This window comes from Cyanistes caeruleus, chromosome 4 (genome assembly GCF_971803275.1).
Source record: "Cyanistes caeruleus chromosome 4, bCyaCae1.hap1.1, whole genome shotgun sequence".
Taxonomy (NCBI): Eukaryota; Metazoa; Chordata; class Aves; order Passeriformes; family Paridae; genus Cyanistes; species Cyanistes caeruleus.
The window spans coordinates 9528390-9553356 of record NC_141704.1 but is presented as its reverse complement, the minus strand read 5'-3'; the positions used below and the strand labels follow the sequence as shown (position 1 = coordinate 9553356).

Sequence of the window (24967 nt, the reverse complement as noted above, 5' to 3'; positions counted from 1 at the left end):
TACTGATATCTGTAGAATTGCATATTATAAAAAAAAAAAAAGCAAGCAAATACTTCTTACCATAAAACCCTCAGTGTACTGAAACTGAGCTCTGGAACTGTCTTCTGCTGTGGGACTCAGGGGTTTAGGATCAGACATAGAGCGTTGCATCATCTTTGCTGCCTTTGGGCTTGATGGAGGAACCTTGGCCATGTCAGCATGCAGCATCTTCTGAGGGCTGATGTCATCAGTCATGGGTTTCTCATAAGGTACAAATGCTGACTCTATAACTTTGCTCGGTGAAACGGGTGAAATGGGTGAATAGAGAACTTTGGGGGATTTGGGAGGGGAAGGGACTACCTGTAATGTGGAGTCTGGACGAAGGTGGGATGAGTATCCTATCTCTAATGGTGTTGGACGTTTTTTATCTTTCTGAGGAGATGAAGCTGACAGATATTGGGGGCTTTGAGTGTCTGATGCTGTCTCCGTTTGACATCCCAGACTTTCTCCTTTATATGTCTTTTCTGGAGCTGAGATATGCTTTATGATTTCAACCTTAGCATCCCATCGGGCCCTGATTGAAGGTGTTCTTATTGTTCCTACAGGTTCTGTTTGCACAGAAATCTCTGCCACTGTCTGAACTGCAATACTAGATACCTTGGAGAATGGTTTAGCTTTGTCTACCTCAGTGGTGCTCTCGCTGTATTTCCCTACACGAGGCTTCCTTCTGGATCTGCTGGAAAGATCCCATTCATCCTGATCTTCATCATCTGTCTGAACACTTGTATCAACACTCTTCTTAGATCTCCGCCTCCTGTTGGTGTAACCTCTGTCTGCTCCATCTTCATCATCAGTTTGCACTCCACTGTCCACTATTTTTTTGAAACACCGGGGCTCTTCTTCCAGGGTCTCCTCAAACTCTTCATAAGGACCACGTAATTTTGGCATAGAACTTCTCTTTTTCAATTGTTTCTCCTCTCTAACATCAATATCCTTAAGAGACATTTCTGAAACTGAGCTTAGGATACCAGACCTGGGTATGTATTGGGTAATGCCATCAGACTGAACTGTATACCATGCTTGACTTTGTGGAATTTCAATACCCAGCACTCCTGAAGCTGTAGTGGTTGTGTCATCAGTAGGCCAAAACTGGCCATTTTCTGTGCTTGCATACTGTCCCTCCAAAAGTGTTTGATCTGTGGTAGTTTGTGGTGAGCCAGTTCCTGAAGGGTCATAACCATACTGATATATTTGACGAAGTTTTTGCTCCTCTAACTGTTGGTGGAGCTGTTGTTGGAGTTGCTGGAATTGTTCAAGCTGCAATTGCTGCTGCGCTAATGTCTCTTGTCTCATCATAAACTGAGCTTGTCGTTCCTCCTCCTGCTGAAATAAGAGATGATGTTTCATGGATTGCAACTCCTCAAGCTTTTTTTGCACCATAAACTTTTCTTGTTCCCTAAATCTTTGAATTTCCTGACGTTCCCATTCCAGCTCTTCTGCAAAGCGCTGCTGCTTAATTTTCTCAAGCTCAAGAAGTTCCCGCTCCAGATCAAGCTGCTGCTGTTTGCCTTCTTCAGGGGCAATGAGAAGGGCAACCTCATCATCAATTACATCTGTATAAACTTCAGATGCTGTAGTTAAAGCAGGTACCAAGCTGGTTGGCTCAGTGGTAATAGTTTCTATAGAATGAGGTGGCAACCCTGTCTCCATACCAACGGCAGTAATTGCTTTATCTTTTTCAGCTGCCACAGTTGTCAAGAAACTATATGATCTTGGAAGTGGTTGAGTCTGTTGCAAAGTTGATAAAGAGGGCACTGAGTCAATTGTTTGGAGAGTAGGTAAATCTCTGACACTTGTACTGAAAATAGAACCAGGTTGTGTGGTGATGGCAAATGTGGATGGGATTGGAGTTGCTACTGAAGAATAAACAACACCATTGGATGACCTTAAAACACTTCCAACGCCAAACTGGGAACCCACAGATGACACCATTCTTGCTTGGGAATACTGTGGTGTACTGAGCCCAAGGCCAGAAATCTGCCGAGTCTCTGGATATGGACCTGTAGTCTTGCTTGAGTAATCCATAACCTCACCTGAAATTACAGGGCATAGTTACAGTCCAGTCCCACAAAAGAATGCTGCTTTTCGGATTCTGAAAGTCATCCCATCTTGATGAAATAAATGGGAAGGGGAAACTGCATGCAAATCTTCAGGTTAATGATCTACTTTAGATGTGAAGGAAACAGCATTTCTGAACATGCAGGCACATGCAGGCACCTCTGTGCAAACACATACGTAAAATGAAGAAATGAAAAACACGTGTAATCCGGAATAATTTGTCACACTGTCCAAAAGAAAACAAAACAACAGAAAGAGGGGAAAAACAATAAAAAAATTATCCTGAAATGAGGTGAGGAACATCAAAATTATATTTCAAAGAAAGATCTGCTGCTGTGTCATACTGACCTGTAGTTACTCTTCCAGAAGTAAGATCTACTGCTGTATCAGTGGCCCCAACTCGATAATCAAAGCTATTTTTGCTTCTGTATGCAAATAGTCCAGCTTCTGATAAATTTGTGTCAGACATAGATGGTTTCATACCTCCAATTCCTCGATAGCCATATGACCCTGAACGGTCATACTGATAATGGTCATCTCTGTAGCCAAAGCGATCTTCAGGAAGTGTAGTAGAAGGCTGCTGTGCTGTACAGCTCCTACCAAATGGCAATTTATAAACCATATCACAGCAGACAGCTCTTCTCCCTGCAGTCAGATCTACAGGCTTTTCATCATCTTCAATTACTGTTGTTACGATACCTGAAGATGTGTCATCCATTGTTACTACTGTTCTGTGGGATTTTGTAGTGCTAAGGTCAACTGCTCCACTCTCTGCTGGCTCCTGAGAAGTGGAGAGATCAGTCCAACCATTCGTAACACCAACAGGTGGCACAGTAACAGGCTTTGTAGCAGCCCATGTCACTGCCTGTGTTGAAGTACCTAGTGATAAATTTATTGGCACTTCATCTCTACCTACAGAGAAGGCCTGGCTGCCTGTTACTCTGTATGCAGGCTCAAAATGTTTGGATGTTGTTAGCTGAAGCGGTGTTGTCATTGCATGTCCCAGATCCACAAGGCTGTCTGTGCTGGTGGTGTAGCTCACAGTGGCAGTGCAGGTCATTACAGTTACTGTCTCAGTGACTACAGGCAGAGAAGTATCAGCAACACATGCAGTGCTAAGATTTATTATGGATGGCTGGACAGTACTTACTGGCCGTCCACTTGTGTCACTTGCTGGCATTTGCCTTCTTACATCCATGGAAACAGCAGAGAGATCCATACAGCTGTCCCTCATTTCAATGTCCATCTTAGTTAATGTGCGAAGATCTATGACATCGCCCAAAGGATGGAATCTTCCATTCTCTCTATATCTGGGTTGATCTACAATATGTAGTGGCTCTGGAGGTATAGTAATAGCAACACTACCTAAACCATAACCAGGCACTGGACCCTTAACCACAGACACTGTGGTCTTGGTAATGTCTGTTGTTGCTACTACTGATTTTGAAGTAGGTATTTTTTCAAAGGTTGATTGTGTTGTCACAGGAATAGCTTGCAGCGCACCTGAAATATACATACTCTGACCTGCCATACTTTGAATATCCATCGTTTTCATGGATGTAGTGAAAACTGGTTGCATAGGTTGGGGAATCTGTTCTTTAGAAGGTTCTTCTAAAGGCCAGCTGGTAACAGCCTGGCTAGTTATAGCTTCAGTGGGAGTCCCAGGCTCAGATGGCAATGTGATGACAACATAGGTTTCCTGTGAGGGTTTTGCCAACCTTGGTGAAGATTTGTTAGAGTGTGGAGACAAAGGGGAAGTGGGAGATGGTATTTTGTATTCAGCTGTGGATACCAAATTCAGAGTCATACTTGAAGTCAATGACAAGCTTACTGGTTTGGGTTGAATTTCTGCTGGCTTATGAACAGCTATTGGGAGCGGAGGAACTGCTGGTTTAGGAGCAATTGGAGGCTTAGTTACTTCAGGGGGCCTATGACTGAAGACAAGCCCTGCTGGAATGGAGGATGGTTTGGGTGGTACAGGAGGTGGTGTTGGGGTGTATGTTTTTGTGACAGGTACCACATGATCCTTTAATACAGCAATGGACTCCAGTGTTGGAACACTTGTGACTGGAGGTACCACTGTAGGAGCTGTTGCTGCTGGAGCCTTAATCTGTGGTTTCTTTTTGGGATAAATGGCTGGCTTGGGTAAAATAGGTGGTGGTGGTAATGGTGGTGGAGGAGGTGGTGGAGGAGGAGGAGGTGGGGGTGGAGAAGGATGTGTAGAAGAATCCAAAGAAGAGCTTCTAAAAAGAGAGAATACTTTGGCTGAAACAGCAGGAGCTGAGGAAGGCACAGAGACCATGCTGGTCTTACTTACAACACTGTGAGTGAGTACAGATGTTTCTGATGCAGGCTCTGAAACTGGTATTGGTGTTATACATATAGGTGGTTGCTCAGATGCAGCATTAGTCAAATCAATCCTTGTCATATCAACACCCAATTCTTTGTGTGGCTCTTCATGATGAATTTTGACACTGACAGCCTCTACTGTACTTTTAGCTTTTCTAGCTGCTTCCTTCTCTGCTTTGGAGGTATCAAAGATTATGGTATCAGCTGCATATTCCATGGATTTTGTAACTGTAGGTGCCCCTACTAAAGGTACAGTTTCAGGCAAACAAACTGCCATTTTCTCCACACTCTCTGCATCTGATTCAAGAGTTGGTTTTTTTGTGGCTCCGGCAATAGATTCATAAGGCATGCTCACTTCAGAGTACTCTTTTGCAGATGTTAAGGGAACCTGTGTTATTATCCTGACACCTTCAGAATCTGCTGGTTTACTTACACCATCTGCTGGACCTACAAAACCTGTGGTTGCACTATCTATAGGTGAGGAACTATCTGTGGTACAAACTGAAGATGTAGATGATGTTAAGGAAGCTGTATCAGAAGGTAAAACTGATGCAGCACCTTCTGATGTCTCAGAGTATGTCAATATTGATGTCTCATGAGAAATTATTTCTTGAATTTCTCTGGCATAATCTGTTAAGTATTCATCTTCAATTTCCTCTGCTGTAAAATGCTGTGTTATTTTAACATCTGGAATAGAAAGTGTTGTGCTACTGACCGGTGATACATCTGAGATTGCTGAAGTAGTGCTTGATGTTAAAGATGTACTATCCACTATTTCTGCACCACCTGATCCCTTTGTATCAGATGTGGGAATTAAATCTGAAGCTGGCTGTGTTGGACTTGACCCAGGGGTTAGCTGCATTTTCTGTCTTTTCATAAGCTCTTCATAAGCAGCTTCTGCATCTAACAAATGCTTTTCCTCAATGGTGGAAGTTACTGTGCTGTCTAATACAACTATTTCATGACTTTCTGGGATAATATAGGAACTAGAAACAATATCTTCTTGAGGCACAATAGTATGTAAAGTCTCAACACCATAGTAGTCTTTCTCTAGATCACTAATTTTCTGTGGTTCATCATAGACCTGTTCTGAAGCTCTTGGTTTTTTCTCTTTTCCTCTCTGTTGTATATATTCACTGCTCTCATCTTGTCTCATAACAAGATTAGTATCAATAGTTGCATTGTAAGTATCCTCTACTAAAGATTCATAAATATAATCCTCTATTAGCATTCCACCGTATAAAGATTCTTTTTCAAATACTTCATCTTTTTCATTTGACATTTGAAATGATTTGGACTTATGCATCATCTCCTCATATACCTCTTCAGCACTTTTTAATGTCTTTTGACCACTCTCTTCTTTTGGGAGTCCAGTTGATTGTTCATCTGTTGGTGAGTATAGAGAGACGGCAGTAGGCAATTTGTAAACTTTTTGCACTTCTATTATTTTTTCTGGGCTGATTTCAAAACCTTCAGGTTCTGACTCAATGCTGGGTGAATATTCAGAACAAGAAGATCTGTGCAGCTCTTCCATTTCTGCAGCCTGTCGTAATTCTTCTGTTGGAGATGCATCTTCAATGGGAGAAAGATTACTTGGTGGAGTCTTTGGACGTTCCCTTCTTCTCTGGGCTCTGAGTTCATCCTTGTCCTTTTTAGACTTTTTGCTAGAACTTTTTCTTTGTTGCTGTTCTAATTCACGTTGTTTCTCTTGTTCCTTTAGCAGCTCTTCCTCTTCCCGTAGTTCTTCTTCTTCTGAAGAATCTTCAATAGTGGGAAGAAGAGGACCATGTGTTCGATGCCTTGCTTTGCGCTGTTGTTTGCTCTCTCCTCCCAGTTTTTTATGACTAGGACTACTATCACTGTCTTCGTCAAGTGATGACACTGAAGTAGGAGATGTACCTGGTGTGAAACTAGAAGCGTGTAAACTAGAAGATCCTTCTCCTCTAGATCGATCTTCTGGTGAATCTGTAAGACTCTCCATCTCTAGCTCAGGCTCCTCATCAAAATATAAAATACCTTTCTGTTGTTCAGATACTTCAGAATATTTGTTTGTTATTGTACTATTTAGCTCTATTGTTTTGAAACGTCGAAGACCTCCTCCTCCAGATACTGCAAGTTCTTCACTGTCTTGACTTTTACTTTCCCTGTATTTTGGCTCTGGGCTTTCATCAAAAGTCTCATCATCATCATCGTGCCATGAATGTCTTCTTCCTGCATCCTCATCATAGCCCGCACTACTTTTCCGTGCCATTCTTCTGTGTTTTCCAGCTGTTCCTTTGGCTTTGCTTTTCACTTCTTCTTTCCTTTGGCTTTCAGCTGCACTGATCTCCTTGAGTTGATTTCTAATGAATTCATCATCTTCAGAACCTGAAGCATCTTCATCAGCACTCATCTCTATAATCTGCTTTCTAATGAAGTCTTCTTCATCACCTGATCCCTGACTGTCATCTCGTTTGTACTCATCACTGCTTGAAGAACCAACACTAGTTCTTCTTTTTCTCCTTGGGACAGGTGAGTTTTCACTCTCACTGCTGTCTTCCACAGAGTCATAGCGTTGTTGTCTCCTTGCTGATATGTCATCTCCTTCATGTTCTTCCTTGTAGTCTGCCCGGGAGGAAGCAGTTCCTTTGCCCTCTTCTACAATGGTTCCTTCACCTTCTTTGATAGCTTTTAAGTCTTCCTCATCTGAACTGTAAGATTCCAGAGTGACGGGCAAAGGCTTTGCTTTAAGTTGATCTTTTGTCTGTTCGCCATATGTTTCAGAAAGCTCTTTGCTTTTTTCAGATTTTTCATCAGAAAGAGTGCTTGCCTGAGCTTCTAAAATTGAGAGTACAGTACTTTCCAATTTAGCTAGATCTGAGGGGCTTGGTGGACTTTCTTGTGAAACAGGTTCTTTTTTATTAGATTCTTTGAGTAAATCCTTTTCATCAGTGGGGATATGACTTGGAATTTCACCAAGTGAACTTGATATCCCATCAGAAGAATACCCGGTGTCACTCAGACCTTGTGGACTTTTCTGTTGCTGAGAGCTTGATGTGTCTGATTTTTCATCCTCCTTTTCCTAAAAAAATAAATACATAACGCGTGTGTATATATTTATATAAAAATTCTTAATGTCTCCTGGCATTTAATTAATTTTTTTTCCTAAAGGATGAATTAATGCCTCAGATGTAGACTGAACACTAATTTTGCTATTCAAAGCTATTAGAATAATACAAAAAAGTTCCTCAAATTTTGATTTTTTGCATTGACTCTAACTAGGCTTTGCATGGCTGTCCACACTGGCAACTGATTTTACTAGTTTCAAGATGAACTTCTACTTTTCAATATAAAATGCAATTATTTTATGAACACTTAGTAATGATAACCTGCTGCTTCACCACACATGCATGGGATAGGTTGCCCAAGGGTTTATTTATTTGAAGATTTTATTTACTATGTTTCAAAGCTGCCTACATGGTTTTTGATAGAGAGTTATATATCTTGACAAATGTCTGCAGAATTTCTGGAGTCTGCTCCTTTCTCTGCCCATTGAAAATTTTATAATTGTCTAGAAATATGTCAATCTTCTTAAATTTTGCACTCATGGTTTAATTTTGTTGATTGAAGTATTACACATTGCAATATGCATCAGAATGCATAGAGTACTGAAACATGATTTATTGACATCTGGAATGTCCCCACATATTAGAATATCCCCTACAATTGGGCCTGGTACAAATATTTTTTGAGCACCTCATAAAAAAGAAGTTTCTTGGTAAATTGCTACTGCAGAACGAGCTAGCTGCTGGTAGGGCAGTGTAATGACAGGGAGGAAAGCATGATGGTCAGCCACTGATTAAAGGAAGAAAACAAGGTAGGCACTCCTGACTGAGCATCAGAACCAATGTTTTCCTTCTCATCCCTAATTAAACACCATTAGTCATCCTATCTTCCAGATCCTTCTACCTCATTCTGTCAGACAAGCGTCTTGATCTCCTTCCATAAATAACAAAAATACTAAAAATATCCCACAGCAAGTATTTCTGCACCAGTTTCATTGCTGCTTCTCGCAGCTGTGAAATGCTCTGTACTTAGTGAAAGTACCTCATTGTTCGGCTAAAATACAGCTCACTCTCCAAAATACAGGTCACCTTAGCTCTACTCTGGGTTGACAATTTTAGGAAGTGTCAGATCCGCTGGCAATTTGAGAACAATTTCCCCACACCCTCTGGCAATCAGAGAACAAGCAAAGTCTCACATTTTTCATATTATGATGTGATTTCTATTTTTGTTATCACTCTCAATAATAGAAATAGGTAGTATTTACCAGCTTTGCTAATCTGAGTCAGTGATTTCCAAAGCAGAGCAAAACGTTTATTTAAAGGTTTAATTTATCAACTTCATTGGTAACCTGATTATTTGAAAAGTAGTTAAAAATACCATGGAATAAATATACTAGAAAAATTATCATGAATGTTAATTAGAGTTCAAAATTAAATTTAGACTCATGTTAAGTTGTTATCAACTACAACTATTTTCAAAGTTTATTCACATTAAGTTACACTTAGGGTCAAAATATCAAAATTCAAATATTTTTTATAGTCAGTCATATTACTTTTTAAAACCAGTCAGGTTTAGATTTGATTTACATTTAAGTTATGTGTTCTTATTTTGACATATCACTTTGAACATAATCCTACATTGAAACACTAATATTTATACTATTAAAGTATTTATATTATTATTATGGTAATATATTAATTAATATTTAATAATTAATCATCATTCACTGGAGTGATTTATTATATTGTCTGCAAAATCAGATGCTACACTGAATATAAACTACATTTTTTCTTACCAACATTATAACCAGCATTGCAAATTTAAATATCTGATGTCACAGAAAAATCTATTGCAAATAAAAATCCAATGTGAAAACAAATATTTTTAAGGACTTCTTGAATGATGAGGCTGTGATTAATATATAAACATGAGAAACCTGCAGTACTTAAAACAGCTTTGCAAAGGCATCACCATTTGAAGCCTACACCTCTCAATACTCTGAAAAATCTACTCTTGGATATTCTCCAGCCCTTAAGGACAGAATTATGTCCTTAAGGAAATGCCTCTAATGAAAGTCAGCAATTAAGCATAATTAATAATTTCAGGTTTTGTATGTTATATTTACATTTTTGTTCCCTTTATTAAAAAGGAAAGTGTTTAAGGGAAATTTATTTTGCTATGCTTAAAAATATATATATATCACTAAAGCCAAGTGAGTTTTCCCTCTATAAATAACATGCTCCTCACTAAAACTTCACCTATGACATTTGATTCTTATTTTTTCATTTGTGACCAGTGTGTTCATACTTATGAAGACATACCCAGCAAAACTCACTACGATCAATGTAGATGAGTTACTAAAAAATGCAAATATTGCTCAAGCTCAGAAGGTTTCCCAGGAGTTGATGGACAGAATGCATCCATCTGGTGAAAGTGAACCTCTCAGATCTTGGCTCTCCAAGATGTTGTGATACCATCAATTACAAAGCAGAGACTGAAGGCATCAGTTGAACAGTTAAGTGCAGAAAAAGGTAGAGAACAACTGGCCATGGAACAGCTTCAGCCATCCTCCTTGCAGCTGAGTCCAAAGTCTATTACCTACTGTGACCAAACCAGAGGAGAGGCAAGGAATATTGCTGCTGCCCTGGTGTTGAACCTCAGTGTATGACATAAATGACTGCTATGAATCACAGGAAACTGAATGTGAGAAAATCTGCTGCTTGTACAGTAAGGAGAAGAAAACGATTTACAATAAGGACAGACTTAGTTTCTCACTAGAAAAAAAATGGGATGAGAAAAATCTAACTTTCTTTTTAAGATTACCAAAATATGAATATATTTTCTAATGTTTTTATTTGTATCATTGCCTGCACCAGGGTGCATGCAAAAATTATCCTGCATATCATGTTTTGAGATCAATATGCATGTAGCTTACAATAAGCAGTACTTAAAACAAAAGCCTCTGGGCTTTTTTTTCCCTATTTCGTGTAATCGAAGATTTAGGATATTGTCACTAGTTACATCTATTCTTAAAGAACTGCTGACTTATTTTCTGTGGTGTCAGCTATCACATCCACAAAGACAGCATCATTGTTAAGCTTGGAAACATATAATAAGCCTTAGATTTTTAGATGAATAACAAAATATTGCAGAAACAATGTTGATAAGGATCTTATATATATTCCACAACTCTCTGAAAATAAAAAAAAATGCATTTCAATTAAAAGAAAATACACTTTTTTTTTTTCTTGTAAATTAGGAGATATTTTGTTACATGTAGAATTACTGGGCTTTTCTGAGTATTTCAATGGCATTTCCTCTGAGTTTGTCTACTGTGTGTTTTTAATACTGGGCAAATTTAGCTCTAATACAGACATTGATGAGAGAAACTTCTTGAGAAATGAGGAAGAAAGAAACTTATAAAAGCTACAGTCTGGATAAGACTTTAAAAACAGCAAATGCAACCTCTTTAACTATGGTTAAAAACTAATGCAAATCTGTATTTGTGCTATTCCAGTGACATTTCTGTGATGCCAGTCAATCCATTATACAACTATTTTGTATTAAAACTTTCAGCTTTATAAATATTATTTGCTTGTACTCTTCCTCACTTTTACTATTCTTATTTGAAAATATAAAGCTTAGGGTTCACAAAACATCTGGATGTTGTACTTGTGAGCATGTTTTAGTGGTGAAGGTGCTAGAGCTGAGCTGACAGTTGGGCCCCATGACCTTAGGTCTTTTCCAACCTTAATGATTCTATGATTCTATGAAAAAGTTCCATCAATTACCAAATCAAAGCAGAAATTCATTAAAAGAAAAATATGGCAAAAAGAAAAAAAAAAATAGGCCTTTAAAAAAAAGTATAGCTAGCAAGATTATATTCTGTTGCAGATGACAGAAATTTTATTTTGCAAAGGAACTCATAATTTTTAAAAGGTCAATTTGTTTATAGAAGAAATAAAGATATCTACATTATAAAAAAAAAAGGTTTCATAAAGTAGAAAAGTAACACAGTTGACTAAACTCTGTAATATGCATTTCAATTTTACATTTTCTAAATGAAACATTTTATTTGTATCCAGAAAAATTGCTTACAGACAAGTCTTATCCTCTTTCTATCTCTCTGGGCTGTGTTTTGTGGCATGTGTTAGAATAATAATGCCAATCAACAAAATATTAATATTTACCTAGTTACTCAACTGAAGCATGTGATCATTTCTCAGTAATCATAAGAAGGTAGTAATAAGAGTACATATATAATATATTTAATACATTACAAATGTATGTAAATTGACAACATAATAATGGGTTCTTGTTAGTTATGTACAAACTACCTTTGTGTAAATGTGTGAGTTCCAAGATGGCAATTAGATACTGATAAACTGCATGTGTTAAGCCTCAAAGATTTCTAGTCATCCTTGTTTGAATAGCTAACTGCTATTGTACATGTCAATAGTCAATATTACAATTCAGTTTCTCACAAAAAGGACCTGTAAAACAGGAGCAGTCAGTTTATTCTTTAGAAACATTCTGAAGATATTTCAAAGTATTACAGAAAAAAATGCTTTGGAAAAAAAATGGCTTTATGATTCCTTAAATCCCACTTTGAGACTCAAATATTTAAAAATATTTCAATATCAAAGTAACTTTTTTTTTTTAGAGGATATCAGATCTGTAAATTCAATTGATGCCTGTGATTTCTCCTGAATATGAAGGGAACCTACAAAAAGGATAGAGAGAGAATATTTACAAGAGCATGGACATGATAAGTCAAAATGGCTTCACACTTAATGAGGGCAAGTTGAGATTAGATATTAAGAAGAAATTTACTATGAAGGAGGTAAATCAGCAGCATAGATTGCCCAGAGAAGATGTGGGTGTCCTATCCTGGGAAGAGCAAAGGGCTGGGTCTGATGGGGCTTTGAGCCACCAGGTCTAGAGGAAGGTGTCCCTGCCCATGGCAGAGCGGGTGGAACGAGATCATCTTTAAGATCCCTTCCAATCCAAGCCATTCTATGATTCTGTGCTTTTTCATGGGTTGTTCTACTGTTTGTATTGAATCAGAGATTTAACCTTTTCATGTCTTGCTGCCTTTTTTATCTTTTTTTTCCTTCTTTTTTTATTTTTTGTTTTAAGTGAGAAATGGGATAGCAATAATTGCTTATCTTTTATTGGAAAACTAGAAGAGTTAGTAACTACGATTTCCACTGAATTTAATATAAAAATACAGTAGTTGGCCAAGTGCAGAAAGGTTTTCCCTTGCATTCCTTAATTAAAAATATACCTAGCTGAAATCCTCCATATGATTCTACCCTGAAATACATGTAAATTATATTCAATGTCTACATTTTCTCTTTTACTTAGTGGATTGGAAGCAATGTGTGATATCTAAGAGGTATCACCTCTTCTACTTTTATCATATGCTCTCTTGGGAAGAGCTGTGTCTAGCAATGTTTGCTGAACAGCACAGACAACACTGAAGTACTTCATTAAAGAAAAATTAAAAATAAATCAGAGGTAATTAAGCACAAGCTAGGTGAGACGCCTTCTTTATTTTTAATCCTGAACAATTTGAAATAGGATTTTCCGAGATCTCCTTTTTGTTTGGTCCAAAAGGCAGGGTTTCTGACTATGTTACCCTTAGCATAATTCAGGGATTCCTTCAGTACAATCATACATCATAACTCTTGATGTGATCAAGAGCAGTAAACATAAGATGTGATAGGAGGTTTATTTCAGACAGGAGATTTGGTTTATAAAAAATAGTATTTTCCGAAGCAATATTTCTGAACTATAATAATTTTCTGTCCAAATATCTTAACTACCACCAGGAAATACATAAAACAGAAGTCAATCAAACCTCTGACCCTTTTGACAGGGATTATTTGAAAAAATAATTCTGGCAAAGGTAAAACACTTTCCCTAAGGATATTCGTACTTTCATAACATATTAATTTCATAGCATAATAACCAGCACCTAATTTGCAATGCTGATACAAAACCACCTAATTTTTCATTTCTCTACAAACTGTGCATGTTATTGTCTTCAGCTGATAAAGTGACTTGAATGCAGACCCCTAGTACATGCTATCATCAACTCACCCACTCCTCTGACTCGAGAGCTCACGAGAACCCTAACTGAATGTACTTGTCTGTATGAGATAAACTAATTAAATAGTAAAAAGATGTAAAGGTTACATACTTCCATGTACCATGTTCAGGCATCACAAAGTATTCCTGAAATTTATACTATATTTTGGTATTACAAAGCACTGTACATCTTACTCTCTCAGATTATTCCCTTCTGGGACTGAAAACTATGAAAACACTCCGATTTCAACAATTAATCTTCAAAGTCTGAATATAGAGATCAAGGAAAATAAACCTGAAATATTGGAAAAATTATTAAACAGGAGCTTTACCTTAGTTTCAAATGCGTAACTGCTTGAGACTTAAAATCAGGAAAGTAATTTTGAAATGTGCATGTAGAGCATAGACTAACTGGTGACAATGGGAATCATTGGTTTTATAATTTAAAATAATTTTGGAAAGAGAGTAACATTAAAGCAGGAAGGAGAGAGTCTGTAAGGATCAGATTCTAAGCTGGAGATAGGGAAGTGGGAGGGAGAAACACACTTACTATTTTTTCTCGCACTGCTTCCACGTGGCCGGTTCCTGGCAAAGGTGCTGTTTGAACAGGAATTTCTTCTTCCTGAGCTTTTTCAGCTTTCAAAATCTCTTGTGAAATCCCAGTTGTCAAATCCTCTTTCTTAACATCTTGCTCCTTAGCCTGCAGTCCCTCATAAGGTGCTTCAACGTCTGCTTTCTTTTCAGCAGCATGGTCTTTAATCTCAACTGTAATTTCTTTCTTTTTGTCTTCTGGATGTGTTGTGCTCTTTTCTGGGAGCACAGTTTCTTTATCTTCTTCCAGCATGCTTAGGGCTTTCTTTTGGTCTGCAGTTGTTATTGTAGGAATTTTATCTGCTGAAGGAGTCTTTGACAGTTTCCCTCGCTGAAGTTTTGTTTCTTCTTTTTGACCTTCCTCTTGGATTTTATCCACTGATGAAGTTTTCTTAATTTTTTCATGTTGAAGCTTTATATCTTTCTGAATTCCATGTTGGATTTTATCAATTGAAGCTGCTTTTGGCAATTTTAACTCCTGAGGTTTTGTATCTTCCCTCTGAGCTGCAGGTTGGATTTTGTCAGCTGACAGTGCCTTTGCCATTTTCATCTGTTGGAGTTTTGGGTCTTCTTTCTGAACTCCCTGTAAAATTTTGTCAGCTGAGGGCATCTTTGCCAATTTTGCCTCTTGAAGTTTTATGTCTTCCTTCTGAACTCCATGCAAAATTTTATCAGCTGAGGATGTTTTTGCCAGCTTTGCTTCTTGAAGTTTTTCGTCCTCCTTCTGAACTTCATGCAAAACTCTGTCATAGGAGGCTGCCTTTGTCAGTTTTGTTTGCTGAATCCTTGGGTCTTCTTTCTGAGAAGCATGCTGGATTTTATCAGCTGAGGGTGTCTTGACAAGTTTTCCCTGCTTAGGTTTTGCATCTTCCTTTTGAATTCCTTGCTGGATTTTATCAGCTGACAATGTTTTTTCCAATCTCCCCTGCTGATGTTTTGGAGCTTCCTTCTGAATGCCTGGTTCTTCCTTTGGCTTTGCTGCTGCTGGAGTAGGTGGTGTGGAAGTCTTCTGAGGGGAATGTGAGACAGCAGGCACAGGCCGTTTTTGAGGAGGAGCAGGTGGTTTGGATGTTGGTTGTGAAGGGCCTGTTTTCGGAAGTGGCACCTTGCCCATATCTCCAAGTTGTCCTGACATTGCCCTTTGGGTCTGGCAGTTTAAGCACAGCCATTCCTGTACCTGTGATACAATAAACATGAAATTACTTATTTGAAAAAGTAACAATAAAATTATACAGTGTTTTCAGCTGAAACAATTGAATTCTTTCAATCTGAATGCTATGCACACTGGTAAGTTACTTCTTTTCTTTCCTGCTTTTGCAGGAAGATCCATAGCACCATTCCAGAAATTGAACATATCAGCTTCCAGAAAGCCAAGATGAACAAATATAAAAAAGGCACTGTGAAAACTAAGAACAACAACATTTTTCCAAAGCATTGATGACCTATATGTGCAAAGTTTGCTTACTTATTTCTAATATGTATTTCTTTCTAAAGTCTCTATAATCTATGAAAGGTCCCTCTAGTTTTGCAAGCCTGAGAAAAAGGGGACCAACTGGCACTCATGGCTTCCTGTGTTTCTCTTAGGAAATCCCCTCTTGAGGTTTTATACTGGTATCTGTATAAATTTATCATGGCTATAACTCAACAGGAAGATCACCTCTGCTCATTTTACTGCTAAATCCCTGCTGCACATGGCTCCTTTTACTGCTCTTCCCAGAAAATCAGAAAAAGGACAAGTGCTTCTATCTGTGCAAAAGATCTCATTGCCAGTTGCCTAGCTACTACATGAGAGGAGTAATCACACTGTTTCCAGTGGGATTTAGTTTATAGTTCCTTTAAAATAGCAAACGAAAATTTTAAGCACAGAAAGCCATTGAAAGGAAAGAAAAAAACCAGACTCTTCTGAATACTAGAATAGCTAATGAAGATTTACTTCACTAGTGCAAAATGAGCTTTACTGGTGGATAAGTGGCGTACACTGTACAATAAAATCTACATTTAAAAACAGCTGATCAGCTATTTTTATAAGTGATATATAAATCACAAGAAACACAGAAGATATGACAAAAATCTTAAGTAAGAACAGCTCATATGGGCTAGTTTTGTGGAAATGCAAGTAAGGAGAGGCAAGTTAATGTGTAAAATTGTCTGACAAATTTTGTTTCAGGCACAAGCAAAGAAAGAATTTACACATTTTCATTCAGGTGATCAAACAATTGTGTCATGTATTTATTATTCTACTTTTATAGAAATAACCAAACTAGTGAGCATCTTAGTAATTGACACAAAAAATATTTAATTTAATAGTGCCTGATAATATTTTCCCAATAAATGCAGTTTAGCAGCTGAATCAGCTGTGTCCCCTAACATTTACTATATCTTTTGCAAATCCAAACTAAATGTGAAATTATATTTAATAGTCTGTATCAGACTATTAAATGTAATTTAGGCTTAGTTTTTCTGTTGAAAAAGGAATTTAAACATAATCCTCCAGGATCTATTATGCTCCTCCTTAGGATTTAAAGTGCTCCAACTGCACATCATTTGTTTGAGAATCACTAATTAAGAAATACAAGTTTTTGGGTTTTTTTTTTTAATAAATGGGCAAAATATAAATAATTTTTCTGGAAAATATCTCTTTTAGATGGGGTTATTGGAATTCTTACCATAGTTTCCTCTGTTTTCCTAGAAAACAGTACTGGCAGCCATAAATAGCTGTGCACTGTCTTTTATAAACTGAAAATAGAAGCAACACTCCAGGAAATAAATTTTCCCCACAGAATATCATGATATTATCATTAAAAGTCTGCAATGGACTAAATATACTAGATAACATTTAAAGACTATTGAAAAATGACTACTGAAAATAAGGATCCAATTTTATAGTAGCTTTGATTGTTTTCTTATGAAGTTTGTGGAGATCAATATAAAAAAGTTGTCAAAATAATTATCAGGGTTTTTTTTTAATTTATTGGAGGGCTGAAAATATTTTAAACCCACAAAAAGGGGGCAGATTTTGCTTTATCCATTCAGCCTGAAAAATGTTCATTTCCCAGTGTAAGCAGAAATAATGCCATTACTATTTGTGCTAATAGAGTTTCAGTCAGAACACGGCATGAGAATAAGACAGCACTTAAATGTATTAAGCTTCTCAGAATCTAGCCTTAGCCATCTCTAATTACATAAAAATATAATGAAGTGGCTTTTGCCATGAAATAATCCATGGTTCAAAGAATTACTGCCATACAGATATTCTTTATGAACATGTTAATTTATACTTTCAATTCAAATGTTCTTTTTGCAGTACCATTTGTTTTACCTGTTTTATTTTAATTTCCTTATATCCATATCCATTTCTAGGGTCTCTATGTTTGTTTCTTTTCTATCTACATTTGGTGGTACATCTACACTTGGCTATTCTCCTAGGTCTGCTGATTATACCTCTCAGCTGCAACCTACTCACTGCTCATACACTTGCTTCTTCTCAGATTCATCATCACTTTCCCTTCCTTCATTTAAATCCTTCACAGACTCAGTTCTTTGAATGCCTATAACAACTTTAGAAACTTTAGTAACAGTATTAAGTGTTTAAAACCCAAAACAGTTTCCCAGTCACTGCTTGCTGTCCCTGTCTAGGGTCTTTTCCCTGGAGTAAACCTCTGCAGCTCCAGTACTATGCTTTGTGCTGGTAGAATGACATACTACATGGAAGACATGGTAGAACTTTTAAAAAGGAAAATAATGGCAATTATATGAGGAAAGGAATTTTATGAATAGCAGGTTGGCAAAATGTACTAAATTTTGTCAAAAGATGGAACTCCCAGACTTGCCTCTCTGCCATAATGATATATGTAATAATAGGGAAATAACCTGGAACTGTTCAGATATCCAGTGATTTCATGAACCTTGTCATTGTCCCCTATGATTTTTCTATATCTGCATATATTTACCACTTTATTTTTCCATGCCACTGTATAAGCATTGCATACTACTCCACATCTATGTGTATCATATAATGATTTTTCATTATCATGCATATATTTGGTCACAAAAGAGCCAACAAAAATCATCTTATAGCACCAGGCCTCTAGCTCCTCTGTCAGAATGGTTCTCTGTAAAATCAGATTTTATACCATGAAGTCATATGCCTCAGTCTTAGACTTGTCTTTTCCTCAGTTAACCTCATGCCCTGAATGCAAGCTTTTTCCTAAGGCTACCTCTTCAGTTAGCCTGTCAACCCAAATTTATTAGTACTTGGGAAATGGACATCATCTTCTTTTAGCAGTGTTCACTAGATAAATCTTCTTAGTTCTTTACAGAATTCTTCACACCCTTTGGTTCCTGAATTGGCCATAGACATTGTGACTGGCATTACAAGTGATACAAGTGCTTTAATATCCTGAATCCACAGCTCTCTCCCGACGTCTTCAGCAACCCTGACAACCCAATATTGCTGGACAAACAAAGGATCTATGTCACAATGTTCTCCTCACTCAGTTTTGTAATAATCAAATTACGAAAAGGGCATACATTTAACATTCATTGGGAATGTCTCTTTTTCAGTCATCAAGCAGGAGCTCTGCCCTGCTTGTTACAGAATGGCCCTTTCTGTAAACAAAAGGAGTGAAGGAGCTCTTCAAAGGCTCAGCTCAGAGTTTCAGGTGTCTGATTCAAGTCCTAAGCACACCTGAGAGTCCTCAGCTCAGTTTCATTGAGAAAAAGGCTGCTGAGACAGTATTTTAGATAAAGTCAGGTGATGTAAGAAAAAAATCCCAAAAAAACAAAAAAGAGTAAAACCACATAGTGTAACAGGGAGAAAAAAAATCAGGGCAAAAATATACTGACATGAAAAGGTACAAAGCCGAAAGGAAAATACAGAGAAGTGGATGGTAACAACCCAGCAAGTGCAAAGGTTGGCTGGTATGTTCCAAGGAGATAGAGAAGCTGATGCTTGCTGACTTGACTGGTCTGGCCAGCAGACACTATTCACAGGCCTCACTGAGGCGGTGAGTATTTTAATATTAGCAATTCTTCATTGGTATCTGTCTGCTGTGTGCATTCATCCACAAATTGCTCTGTACTCCTCAAGTCTGTATATCCCCCTTGCTTGTGTCGCTCTGCCTGTGGTACACATTGCCTGAACAAAATGCAGAGGGGAAGGCTACATTCCCATCCAGAATGGGAATGCTGGCCTCAGCATTGCTTTGGGATGTGTGATATAAAAATTCAAATCCCACACAAACTGAGGACTTAGATCTCCTGTCTCTAGAACTATTCAAATTGCCAGACCTGTGTATAAAAAAGTTACCACCTATGCCACACAGATTGATAGAGAAACATAAATATTCAGAGCATGACCACAAAATTAGATCTGGCAGAAGAAAAAAATATTTTAAAAAATTACTAAAATCCTACATGCTCTCTATCCAAACAGTATTGGGCAGGCAGGAGGTAACTGTCTAAATGAAGCCAGTTTGGCAGACACAGGGTCCACAGTGGAGCCTCTATGGCATCCAGAATTAGAAAAAAATGCAGAGAGGTTTTCACAGATACAGTGTCTGTGGAAGTCATAGGCAGTTTTCCAGGCTCATTCTCCTGAATTTACACATAAATTTTGTCTAAAATGTCACTTAGGATCTTAAACTTATTTTTGGATTCCACCCTAAGTGGAGAAATGATGTGCAAACAAATGCTTAGTCAGATGGCTGATTTTTGGAGAAAAGGTTAGAAAAACATGGCTAATTTAACCTAGGGAAATGAAACCCACAAATATGACTTATATGGGAGGAAAGGTATATTGGCTGCAAACCAAATGGATATTAGTTGTCCATGGAAAAATTTAGCTTTAAAATTAGAACACCTTCCTTGCCAGTAGTGATTTGAAGTTTGGAGTATGATATAATAGGAGTTTGGTACAGAGAAACACAGATAATTTCAATATATGATAAAATTGCCAACAAAATCACTCAATGATTCATGAAATCCTACCAGTTTTAAAAACTGCACTTCTGAAATAATAATCATGAGCAGAATGCATTATATCATTAGCATTAAATAGATCCACAGAATTTAGCTGATATTAAACATCAAGGTGTCTTTTAGCCACTAAAGAGAGATCATAGAAATCCCAAAAAACTGGTTCAGATGAATTTAAAGAAATTAAAATAAAAAACCCTGTAAAAATCCCTTCAGAACAAAAAAAGTTTGTCAGCAGGAGGAGGAAGGGACTTCTTTTTCAGTTTAAGAATGTATTTTTTTATTTACTAAAGTTGCAACCAAGGTGAGATTGTTATCTGAACAATGCAAAACAAAATACCATCTTTTATCTTTTTATCAGAAAAAGAGTTTCTGTTTGTGAGGAAGATTAAGTTATCTCAGCCTGCCATTATTGTTACTGATATGTTTACTTATAAGCCATCACAACTATGAAATAAAATAAGTTATTTTTAATTATTTTTTTCTTCCACACCAAGTGATAAAGGAAGAGAGTTGTAAATTCTGCAGCAGACTACCAGAAAAGTACAAAGGAATTGGTGTTTCTCCCATGAGTCAAGAATTATCTGCTCCTTAACTTAATAGGGTTGGGACTGTTGAATATTTGACTCAATTATGTACATATGAAACACAGAGCATGACAAGACAAGGATGATTTGCTCCTTCAAGTGATGACAATTCTGAAATGTGTATACCCTTACCATACTTCAAGATACATCTTAGCATCTTCAGAAAAAGCTCCATTTTTGTGTTTTTTCAGCAATTCCTCTGTTGTATAGGAATTTTTATTTTAGCAATTAAATTTAATAGACAATGGGATTTTTATGTGTATAGTTCCTGTGTATACTTTAATTTCCCTCAGTTATTTTTCTGAAATCCCTTAGAGGCTTAAAATTATGTTGTCAATGCATAAAAATGTATCTCTAGTGTATATCACCATCACAGATGCAAAAGAACCAAAACTGTGGAAAAATAACTGCATTTTTATTGAGAAGGGGTGAAGAGTACTGCATTTGTTTTTACTCTGCATCTTACTGCACTGTAAGATGTTTGGGGTTTTTTTGTGCATCATTATAACAAGATGACCAAAAGCTAAATACTTTGTGTTGGCAGGTTTAGCTGTAGGGGTGCTGTTGCCCAAAACAAAGGCATGATCTTTCCTCCTCTGTCTTGCACAGAGAAATTCCCATGGAGCACTTCAGTACCCCTGGTGACTTCTTCTCTTACCCTGACAAAAACAACTCCAGTAAAAGAAAAAACAATAAAGTGGATATGGGCATCATTCAAAGGTCAACCTTTTGTTTATTAAACAAAATATTTTTGAATATTGACTTTTACAATGAAGTACACATGAAAATCAGCTGTCCTTACAAGTCAATGACTATACAATTGTCTTATTAAGCAATCTTCTAACCTACTAAGTCCATCTCAGAGCGGTTTCTGTATTATTTTGGTATCTCATTTCACTCCCAAAAGCCACTGCAGATAGAGAATTTACTGGCAGGATGAGAAGGTAATAGTTATGAAATAAACTTATTTCAGTGTATATCTGACAATTAGAGTCAGATAAAAATTATTTCAGAAACACTCTCTTTCATAAGTCCTTTTAGGATAATTCTTAGTTAGATGACTAAAACAATTTCTGTTTGCTTGCATATGTGACAAATGACCATGCTGTTGTGCATTAATGAATAGCAGCATGTGACCTCTATTAATGCTATTCTTAACTTGCTTTGGTGGAATTGTCATTCTTAAAGATTTCTGTAGATCCTATAGACCAACGAAATCCAAGGTTGTGTTAGTGTCTGAAGTCTTAATTCTATGGTAAAAATACAGTTTTATTAAACAGTTATTTTATAAACCAGTTTAGTCAGAGCTTTAAAAATGTTAGGCTATTGTAATCCTTCTTGGCTATATGTAGATGTTGAGAAGCTTCACTATGCTCCTTTGTACCCTTTATTACAACAGTCTCAAAGAATAATTGTGCCTCCTAGCAGCTGAATCACTATTTCCCACAAACTGGTCAGCAGAATTCGTGAGTATTCCCATCCCACCATCGCTATTATTGGTTCTGAACTGACAAAATGTCTAGTGTCACAGATGGCACTAAAGCAACAAACACCATCCCCTGAAGAGTTTGTGATCTATTCAATTCTGTGTTCAATGCTGACCTTTTACAGAGTCTAGAGAAAATTGGTTTTATTCAAAAACTAGATCTTAGCTATGGAACTAGGCTCTGTAATAAAAAGGAGAACTGTTACTTTTATTACATCTCACAATATGTATTTAGTTATAAACTCCAAATGTATTCTTTCTATCTGAACCTTAATGGATCATACTTACAAACACCTTAATCATTCTCTGTAAAACTTTTTATTTTGGTCATCCCCAAAAGAAATACAGAGACAACCAATATACATCATTGCTCTAAAAAGTCATTTTCCATTTTGTTTGCTCTTGCAAATCAGATAATCCTAAAACTAACATGTGCAATTCGCCCCAAAATTATGCTTTGAAAAACCAAAAATCTCTGGTAAAACTGATTGAAATGTGTGTCTTTTGTCCCCATTTTACCTATTAATGCATTGTTTTTTTAATGAAGAGGGATCTATATGCTTCAAGTGAAATGCTATCAACAGAGATGTAAATACTTAAAGAATAAAAGGTGATTTATTTATTTTATTTATTTTTTTATTTTTTTCGCTCCTAGATCCATCCAGTCTCATTTAACCTAAATTCTAAATGCTTAACTGAGGATCTAAAGTTACTATCCTGGCTACTCAGATTCACTCAGCAGGCTATGGGATGTTCTCTCCATATATGAACAGTGTTGGTGGTCTGACTGTTGTATCTATTCTTGATTAGGGAGAGAGCCTGCAGCAAACCATGCTCCACACGGACCTCACTTCAAGGATGAATGTGAAATTTGCTCAGAGCCTCCATTAAAGTCTAAAGATAAACCCTTCTTAAAATAGTAGCCTGAAGAAAAGACCTAAATCTGTAATCTGATACTTAATAAATGGTCTGATATTCAAAAGCTTTAAATACCTGAAGACAGTTCCACTGACTCTTTTCCACTTCTCAGTTCATCTCTTCTGCTTGAATCTTTTCAATCACAATCACAGGGTATATGTTTTATCACTTATTTTGTATTTACATGGCTTTATAATTTCAGTTTATTAGCAATGATTTATGTATAATGTTTTCTTTCAGTGTCATGTGAAAAGTATCTGAATTCTTTAGGTGCCTGAAAATGAGGGGGACAGGCAAAGAAACAAGTAGAGAAAAAAATGAGGGATAATTCATCATTAAGGAAATACACTATTTTTGATGAAGAGAACACATGTCCAGCAGAAAGGGAAGGAAGGTCCCTTATCTGGCTTTGGAAAATTATTTAATTATTAGCTACAGATACAGTAAGAGATTTGCATGTAACCATTCTCTGATACACTGAAAACTGCCAGGTAAAGAGATAAAAGGAGTAAACAAAGGAAATAGATCTGACATCTGTGCAGAATGACCACGGCTTTGTTCGATATGGGACGTGCTGAGAAGCACACAGGCCTTCCAGCAGCTTCTTCAGCTCTTCCCAATGGGCATTTTTTCTAAACACCCAAAATGAGGAGCTGAAAACCACACTGACCTCCCTGCCATGGGCAGTGTGCAGAGATGGCAGAGCACCGGAGCACAGAGAAAGTCACTGCCTGGTTTTGCAACACATGGGCAGAAAAACACTTTATCATCACCTGTGGACATTTTCACTGATAAGAGGCAAATTCCCAAGCCTTGAGGCAACACAGTACAAAGTCTAAGGAAAGGAAAGGGGAGAGATGAGGTGCAGGTGAAAAAGAGAAAAAACCAGCTTTTAGTCTTTTTGCCTACATCCTCCTTTGAGGTCGCTGCTCAAAGATGTGGTGGGAGACAGTAGTGACACATTTCAAGTGACAATAATATTTTCTGTATGTCCTGTTCATTGTTTTAACCTTGCACTTTCCTGCCTACAATTTTGCTTTGTGACATCACATGATAGAAAATATTAGAAAGATCTTAAAATAAAATCTTAATACCTTAATAAGGGATATATCAATTAGTCAGCAAGAAAATCCTGTCAAAAACTGTGAACCAAAAAAGGTGAGCATGCTGTGTTCTCCCATAGTTTAAATAAAAATAAAATACTTTTCTTAAGAAACTTCAGACTAATATTAATTAAAAATTATTCTTCTCAAAATTTTGTACAGAAACGAGTGCAATCTGTTTAAAAGTATAACATATTGTGATGCTATAGCATGACTTAAAGCAGATGTTTTCTTTATGTTTAATGTGCAAATAAATCCTATATACTCCTGCAATCACACATAATAAGCTTGAATTTACTTTCAAGAGACACCAGGAAATTATGCAAAGAAAATAGCAAATAATAAAAACATAAAAACATAAACCCATGTAAATCTGTCTAAAACAAAAGTACTGCTAACTCTCTATATAAGTATTAAATATAAGAGGAAAAGACAGCTCTTAACTTCTAAAGCAAAACAACTAAAAGAACCCAAAAAGAAATCCCAAAAAAACCCAACCCTGTGAAATCTGAGGACTTTATTTTCCTGTCTTACTAGTATCAATAAATTTTTCATAGCTCCTTGGAAGTAAAGGCAAGGCCCCAAAATATTGACTTGCAATGCATGCAATACACACATTATGACTGAAAATTACTTGTTTTATCCTTCTAAAGTTAAGTTTTTCACATGTCTCAAAATACACTCAGTACTACAAAGTGGGGAAAGAAAACCTACACAGACAC

General features: G+C 36.9%; 1 protein-coding gene across 10 annotated transcripts in view; it reads right to left on the bottom strand.

The window, feature by feature from the left end:
• The window catches only part of PCLO (piccolo presynaptic cytomatrix protein), a 314517-nt gene that overhangs the window by 165931 nt on the left and 123619 nt on the right, over positions 1–24967 (bottom strand). For all 10 annotated transcript variants that reach the window (XR_015286096.1, XR_015286097.1, XR_015286098.1 and 7 more), the window contains exons 4-6: positions 14135–15352; positions 2446–7507; positions 61–2072 (exon numbers count right to left, since the gene is read on the bottom strand). Coding sequence is in view for 7 of the 10 variants with exons in the window: in XM_023919013.2 (XP_023774781.2) it covers positions 61–2072; positions 2446–7507; positions 14135–15352 (8292 nt within the window). In the remaining 3 variants the exon portion in view is untranslated. The remainder of the gene's footprint in view (positions 1–60; positions 2073–2445; positions 7508–14134; positions 15353–24967) is intronic.